This window comes from Musca autumnalis, unplaced genomic scaffold (assembly GCF_047663935.1).
Source record: "Musca autumnalis isolate F117 unplaced genomic scaffold, ASM4766393v1 scaffold_1, whole genome shotgun sequence".
Classification (NCBI taxonomy): Eukaryota; Metazoa; Arthropoda; class Insecta; order Diptera; family Muscidae; genus Musca; species Musca autumnalis.
In genome coordinates, this window is record NW_027411644.1 from 17,435,232 (window position 1) to 17,443,621 (window position 8,390).

Genomic DNA, 8,390 nt, shown 5'->3' on the forward strand with positions numbered 1-8,390 from the left:
AAAATTTCTGACGCGTGGATTTGTTTAAAAAAAATTTCTGACGCGTGGATTTGTTTAAAAAAATTTTTCTGACGCGTGGATTTGTTTAAAAAAATATTTTCGTTATGCGTGATTTCTTTTTTTTTTAAATAACACGTGGATTTTTTAAGAAATATTTTCTTGGTGCATGTTTGCGTTATTCAGCGACTGCATCATCCATACTGACTATTCAAACCTGTTCCATAAGCCTACTGATCTAGAGCAATGTCCGGCAAAAAGGGGCACACGTGCCCTTGATGAGAATAACAACAGAACAACCACCTCTCAGTCTTCGTTCAGAAGTCAAAGAAGAAGGTTCTGTTGTCGGTTGTTTCAATGATTTTTAATTTTAGCAATGCATTAACGCACACGCTGTTTGTGGAGAGAGAGTCGTATGCGTGAGGCCGCAAACAATGCATTTGTATTGGTGCCGATACCTGATCTAGAGCAATGTCGTGCTTTGATATTGTTAAAGTTACGAAGTTTTTAGGCAATTCACACACACACGACCCGAACGCAACGAAAGAGCACTCAAATGTTTTGATTTGTTTTTGTTTTGCAGCATGCGTGCATACAACGTTACTAACACACTGTCAAAAGTTGCAAATATTGAGAATTTTGTGTGAACTCTTCTTGGTCGGCTGTGATCTAGAGCAGACAAGATCACCCATATACGTTATCGTGACTACAACAACAACATATGTTCTCATTTTTTCTCATCTGCCGTGGTTTAGCAAAGGAATGACTCGCTCAGAGAGACTAATGCACAAAATATTTTGAGCACCACCGATCTAGAGGCTCTCTCTTGTACCTTTGTACCTCACTAGATCACGATGATCTCATTTGATGTGCACAGCAATGACGCCGCATAGCTTACAACAACCGACCTATCGCGGTTTCTTTATCGGCTCTCTAACAAAGTGGTGCTAACTTGCACATTCAGTGGAAACTTTATATGCGCAGTCCATGTGATGAACAATGAGGCCGTTGACTTAACGGCAATATTTTTGTGTAGATGATCACTGGACTCCACACATATAGTCGTGAGCCAATGTTTCAAGATTGGTCGGAGATTAGTTCTTTCGTGGCATGATTGAACGTTTTTAATGCTTCTCTTCTGTGCCTAATATATGGAGAAATGGCGTGCGGTACTATTGTTATACCATGCTACTTCCAGAACGCATGTTGACGATGCGCAACTGAATAACACTCTCCAATGAAGGAAAGACTTAATACCAGAATGTCCTTGCCTGGTTTTAGTCAAACGAAGACCGGTCCTGATTGATTTAAGGAATCATCGCTCCGACCTTATGCTGCCAGCCTATACCCAATGTTCGTGTTCGTCTTGCCAAATTGTTGCCTGACTGACAGACACGAACGCAAATATTTGCATTGCTACAACAACGATCTCTTCCTTTCCTTAAGACCGTAAGATTTGGCCTAAGATATTAAAACAACTCCCATGATTGTACTGAAATTCGTAACTTAATAAAAACTCTTTATATAAAAATAAATAGGAATTCGTTTATTTAATTACAGAAAACAAAAAACAAAACCAATATAAACAATTCTGTTCTTGTAACGAATATAAAATACATAAAAGAGAAATATGTTTTTACATCACACGATGCTACAGAACAATGCATGTGTGTGTGTGGAATGAGATTTCAATACCCAAAAGGAAACATAAACTGTAATACAAATATAAATAATTTAAATACCAAATAGACCCTTAAGATCATCCATAGTAAGTTTACTACCCTCACTGGCGCGAGCACCAGTCAAAACGCCATTGGCTAATTCCATTTTGTGATCTTGCAATGCTTTTATACGCTCCTCAACAGTATCTTTGCACATAAACTTGTAGATGATAACATCCTTCTTTTGTCCAACACGATATACACGATCCTGGGCCTGAGCCTCCAATTGGGGATTCCAATGTAAATCGATAAGCAACAAATGATTGGCCCCAACTAAATTTAAACCCACACCGCCAGCAGTCAAAGACAGTAATAGAATACGTTTTCTGCTATTGGCGTTATTAAATTCGGACACAATGTCTTGACGATTTTTAACAGCCACCGTTCCATTAAGTGATAAAGTTGCAACATTTTCCCTTTCAATGTGGGTCTTTAGGATATTTAAAACACTTGTCCACTGTGATACCACAATAGCTTTATCGCCAGCAGCCAACACACGTTCCTTTAAAACTTCCATGACTTTCATCATTTTCGATGATGGACGATCCAAATTAAAAACTGGATTGCCGCGTTGCAATACACGGGCCGAGGCTTTGGCCATTACTTGCTCTTCAGGTCTTAACGATGTATCAGCTTCATTCATGCTATTACCCATTATGGTGCCGCTTTCATTTTTATCAGTAATGGCTAGTTTGTTGAGTTGCTCCAATAAATCGATTTCCGGATGAGACATATCACTATCGGTGTCCATGTGATGGGCATCATCATCCTCTAACATCTACAAGGGTGCAAAAATTATTTAATATTAAATACTTAAGAAAGCAAATAATCCTTTTACTCACCGAATCAATTAACCCCGGATGACAACAAATTTGCCTTAACCTCAATAATAGCACCAAAATTTCATGAGATTTAATTTCCTTCGAACCCTGGTGTAAGTTTTTAAATTTCTGATGCATTTTATAGTAAGCACCATTGGGATCTTTTGATTGCATAAAAGTAGGCTTTGAACTCTGATCCGTATAATATAAATCCGTATTCCTCTCAGCCCGTTGCATTAGAAATTGGGCAAATAAGCTACGCGAGAAAATCATAATCTTCTGATAGACATTCATTTCATCCTTGTCCAATTCTACTTCAATCAATTCAATCTCCTTTTTGGGCAAACATTGTAGCTCACCACGATCTTGTAACTGGACTTTGGTACGTCTTAACATAAGTGACTTCATAATGGTATTTAGACGCTGTTGGCCACCGGCACTTTTATCAATCCATTTCTTCCAATGGTTAAAATCATCGAATGGAGAGCACCGAAGAAATTTCAATAAAGCATAGACATCCATTTCTTTGTTTTGAATAGGGGTACCGGTCAAGGCCCATCTATATTTGCCTTTTAGTTCACAAACGGCCATTGAAGATTGTGCCTTATGATTACGTACAACATGGGCTTCATCGAGTATAATACGCTTCCATTTAATGCCAAACAAGGCTCCAGTGCTTTTATGTTCCCGAGCCACAATGTTATAGGTGGTTACCACCATATCATAGGTACGCAAATGTTTGGGTTTTGAGTCGCGATTATTGCCATGATGTACACAAACCGTCAGACGATGACGGGAGACTTTCGTTTGGGTTTCATCTTCCCATTGACGCATTAAACTGGCGGGACACACGACTAAAGTACCACCAGGGTAGTCTAAAAGTAAGAAAAGGTGATTTAAAAATTGCAGAGTAAAGTCTAGAAAATCTGGATATTTATAAATTCAGTAGAAGCGAGGGCTAACGACAGTATGTTGCTGCGGAACACATCCCCGGTGAGTCATCGTTGTCATCAGAATACGACTCTCCTGCAACCTCTTTCTGAAAGAAAGGGTACTTTTATAGACCCTTTCTGAAAAAGATGGTGTTTTTATAGACCCTTTCTGAAAAAGATAGTGCTCCTGAAGATCCTTTCTGATAGAAAAGGTGCTTCTGTAGACCTTTCTGAAAGAAATGAGGCTTCTATAATCCCTTTCTGAAAGAAAGGGGGTTTCTGTAGACCCTTTCTGAATGAAAGGGTTCTTCTATAATCCCTTTCTGAAAGAAAGGGTGCTTCTGTAGACTGTTTCTGAGAAATAAGGTGCTTATGTAGACCCTTTCTGAAAGATAGGTTCTTTCTGTAGACCCTTTCTGACAGATAGGATCCTTCTATAGATCCTTTCTGAAAGATAGGGCGCTTCTGTAGACGCGTTCTGAAAGATAGTGTACTTCTGCAGACCCCTTTTGAAAGATAGGGTGCTTCTGTAGGTACATTCTGAAAGATAGGGTGTTTCTGTAGATCCTTTCTGAAAGATAGGATGCTTCAGTAGACGCTTTCTGAAGGATAGGGCGCTTCTGTAGTCCCTTTCTGAAAGATAGGTTGCTTCTGTAGACCCTTTCTTAAAGATAGGGTGCTTCTGTAGACCCTTTCTGAAAGATAGGGCGCTTCTGCAGACCCTTTCTGAAAGATAGAATGCTTCTATAGACCCTATCTGAAAGACCCTTTCTAAAAGGAAGGGTGCATATGTAGAACCTTTCTGAAAGACAGGGTCTACAGAAGTACCCTTTCTTTCAGAAAGGATGCTTCTATAGAGCCTTTCTGAAAGATAGGGTGCTTTGTAGACCCCTTCTGAAAGATAGGGTGCTTCTGTAAACCCCTTCTGAAAGATAGAGTGCTTCTGTAGATCCTTTCTGAAAGATAGGGTGCTTCTACATTCCCTTTCTGAAAAATAGAATGCTTTTATAGATCCTTTCTTTCCTTTTTGAAAGAAATAAGGCTACTATACATCCTTACAGAAAGAAGGGATGCTTCTGTAGACCTTTTCTGAAAGATAGGGTGCTTCTATAGATGCTTTCAGAAAGATAGGGTGCTCCTGTAGAACCGTTGTGACAGATAGGATGCTTCTGTAGACCCTTTCTGAAAGATATGGTGCCTCTGTAGACCCTTTATGAAAGATAGGTTGCTTCTGTAGACCCTTTCTGAAAGATAGGGTGCTTCTGCAGACTCTTTCTGAAAGATAGGGTGGTTCTGTACACCCTTTCTGAAAGATAGTTTGCTTCTGTAGACCGTTTCTGAAAGATAAGGTGCTTCTGCAGACCGCTTCTGAAAGATAGGGTGCTTCTGTAGACCCTTTCTGAAAGATAGGGTGCTTCTGTAGACCCTTTCTGAAAGATAGGGTGCTTCTGTAAACCCTTTCTGAAAAGTGGGGGTTCTGTAGACCTTTCTGAAAGATAGGGTGCTTCTATAGATCCTTTCTGAAATATATGGTACTTCTGTAGACCCTGTCTAAAAGATATGGTGCCTATATAGACCCTTTCTGAAAGATAGGTTGCTTCTGTAGACCCTCTCTGAAAGATAGGGTGCATCTGTAGACCCTATCAGAAAGATAGGGTGCTTTTGTAGACCCTTTCTGAAAGAAATGTGGCTTCTGTACACCCTGTCTGAAAGATATGGTGCCTCTGTAGACCCTTTATGAAAGATAGGTTGCTTCTGTAGATGCTTTCTGAAAGATAGTGTGCTTCTGTAGACTCTTTCTGAAAGATAGGGTGCTTCTGTAGACCCTTTCTGAAAGATAGGGCGCTTCTGTAGACCCGTTCTGAAATATAAGGTGCTTATGTAGATCCTTTCTGAAAGATGGGATGCTTATCAATCCGCCAGCCGCTCGCTAATCCTGACTCCTTAATTTGAATTTACCGCTTTCACTCAGATTTTCCCAATTTGACAATAAAGCAAATAACTTACAATCTTTTCTGCCCTTCGAAGACCAACCAGTTTTGGGTTCATCACGATCATCTTCAGATTCACTTTCCTCCTTTTCGTTTTCATTATCCTCCTCCTCTTCTTCTTTATTTTTGCTGGCCAGCACCAATGAAATCATAGTTAACGTTTTACCCAAACCCATATCATCGGCTAAAATGCCCCCTCTAGGTTTTTGTTTTTCACGCCAGAACATCCAAGCCAATGCATGTTTTTGATGATCCATGAGAGTAACTTTAAGACCCTTGGGATCTTCAGCCAATACATTTTCTGCTGGGCAACTTTCCAAAGACCCATGCAGATCCTAAAGGAAATTTAAAAAAGGTTTTACTACTTAAAACAAAGAAAGGAATTATTTTTATTCAAATCGGTAGGTACATATGTATACTTCAGAGTTTGGGTGTGTGAAAGGATTTTAATCAATTAATGTTAAATTTCATTCGCCACCGATCAAAACTAAACATATTAACTCATGTCTTAGTTCTGTCATAGGTTACCAATGAAATCTAAACATTTTATTCAGATATCCGTTCTATGTTTTCATCATGAGTATAACTATTTACATATACCTAAGCAGATGTCATTTTTATCTTCTCACTTACCTTTAGACGTTCTATTGTTAAAACTTTTTGATTATTAAATGTGGCCATGCCCTGTTTGCCGGTGTGTGTTGGCTGAATTTGATTGACAGCTGCCGAAAGATCGTCCCAGTCAGGAGGCGCATTATTATTAAAGAATGCCTTCCGCTGTTGTTGTATAGCTTGTAACTTTTGCGAGGGTGAATCGTTATCTTCAGGTGGATATTTAGGTCCACTTGCTCCAGGAGCATCTTCTATATACAAAGAAGCAATATATTTTGATTTAATGCTCACATCATTACGCAAACGTTCTATACGCAGTGACAATTGTTTGCCGCCATCGGGCAATGATTTGGATATTTTCTCCAAGAGTTTTTCAGCATTTAATAATTCTGCCTTCATTTCCTCAAACTTCTTAATTTCTTTGTCGTAGTATTCTTGGGAGACATGTCTAAGGTTCGCCTTATTCATGGGAGTTTTTATGGCTGGAGCTTTATTGCTTAAGGCAGACATTATTTTTGGTTGAACCAAATTTTTCAGCGACGTTGTATTGTTTGTATTTGTTCTATTTTCCTTATCCTCCTCCTCCTCAGATGATGATAATACTATGGGCTTTTCTACTTTTTCAATAATTTGTATGTCGCTGTCGCCAGATGAGTTTATTTCCGGTTCTACTTCTCGTGGCTGGTACAAAGTGGAAGACAATTTATCCTGTATATCTTTCGCAAAATGTATGCTATAGCGTGGTGCATGTGGTGAATTAGCATTACCATTGGCTCCATTGGCAATGTGGGGGGATGTTGTGCTGGAGTTTTTCTCACCAGAAGGCTCTGCAATTTCTGAATGACTAGACATTTCAGATCTGTCGCCATTACCCTCTGACTGATTCATTGTGGAACTGTGTAAATCTGACTTTTCTCCCGCCGAGTTTTCTACGAAGGAATTGGCTTCCCTGGTATCTTCGTCTTCCTCTTCGTCATCTGAATTGGCATCCCTTGTATATTCTGCTTCCTCTTCACCATCATCTGTTTCAATGGCCGAACCTTCTTCATCATTGTGTACTTCTTGGCCCCCTTCTTCTTGGTCATCATTGTATACATTTGAATTATTACTATGATTGGTATTTCCCTCTTCGTCATCGTCAGAGTACTCTATTTCACTTTCATCATCTGTCAAATCTGCAGGTCTTATTCCGGTAATACTCATCCGAGTGCGTGGCGAAAATGCCCTTTCCTCCATTTCTTCTTCCTCTTCTTCAAGTTCTGTATCCGAATCTATTATGACCTTTTTCTTCTTCCCAACACCTTTGCTTCTTTTCACCACGATCATACTCTCTTCTCCATCATCGGATGTGACAGCATCAGAATCCTCAACTGTTAAATCTGCCTCTGGAACTGGATTGGCTTCATCGACCTCACTGTCGTAAGCATCACTGTTTTCCACTTCGCTTTCATTGTTCGATTCCTCATCACTGGTTATTATCTCATCTGAATCTGACATTTTTATTAAACCTTAAATTTGCGTGTTGTGAAATTGAAGATTGAATGAAGCCTTTTAAGTTCAAGTTCTTTGTTCGTTTTGAAATAAATTGAAAAAATGGAAAAAAATGCTATTCAGTTAATATTTTTTAAATGACATGCCGCCACAGTACCAAATGTCAACAGTGACAGCCGTTTAATTTGAAGTAATACAGCGTATAGCGTATTGCAGGGCGAACATGTTTATAGTACGTTTACATTTACGAAATCGAGTGGATTTCAAGCGTCAATTTAGCTCTGTTCCAGAACTAAAAAGTTTTTAAAATTTTTACCACTTTTACACATTTTGCGTTCCCGTACACAAATTTTATATGAAAATCGTTTACGACTTTTACAACTTTTACGACTTTTACCACTTTATCGTGCTATAGTACGGGAACAGGCCATTTATTTGCTTATTCGTAAATGTAAACCAAGCCTAAGTCCTGTCCACACTAGCGTGATTTTCAATAAAAAAATGTCACGAAATTATCAGTGCAATCATGAATAAAAAATCCGTGCGGAATTTGTTCCCTTTCCCCAATTTCACAATTTTTTATTTCCATATTTATGCGCAAAACGCAAATATTTTTGTCGATACGCCATAATGAAGCGAATTTAGCAGTTTTCAAATTCTACAAATATTGATTTTAAAAGAATTTCACTTTTTAAAATTATTTTCCGTGCGGAAAATTCCGAGGGAAATATTCATGATTGTCCTGTATGCGTTTCTAGATCGATTTACATAGTAGAATAAAACAATTAAAAACAATATAGTAGGGAATTCGATCTAAGAACGCCT

At 38.8% G+C, this 8,390-nt stretch overlaps 1 protein-coding gene across 1 annotated transcript; it reads right to left on the reverse strand.

Moving 5' to 3' along the window:
* Positions 1-1,522: 1,522 nt before the first annotated feature.
* lds (transcription termination factor lodestar) lies at positions 1,523-7,739 on the reverse strand. The gene is made up of 4 exons (XM_073968109.1): positions 6,096-7,739; positions 5,479-5,797; positions 2,561-3,414; positions 1,523-2,496 (listed from the first exon to the last, which is right to left on the reverse strand). The coding sequence occupies exons 1-4, from the start codon at positions 7,569-7,571 to the stop codon at positions 1,732-1,734; spliced, it is 3,414 nt and encodes a 1,137-aa protein (XP_073824210.1). The 5' UTR covers positions 7,572-7,739; the 3' UTR covers positions 1,523-1,731.
* Positions 7,740-8,390: the final 651 nt, after the last annotated feature.

Excerpts from the sequence above, each read along its gene's own strand:
- lds (XM_073968109.1), bottom strand. The coding sequence starts at position 7,571 with ATGTCAGATTCAGATGAGATAATAACCAGTGATGAGGAATCGAACAAT. Across the intron at positions 5,798-6,095 it reads TAACAATAGAACGTCTAAAG|GATCTGCATGGGTCTTTGGA; the intron begins GTAAGTGAGAAG and ends AATTTCCTTTAG. Across the intron at positions 2,497-2,560 it reads ATCCGGGGTTAATTGATTCG|ATGTTAGAGGATGATGATGC; the intron begins GTGAGTAAAAGG and ends GCACCCTTGTAG.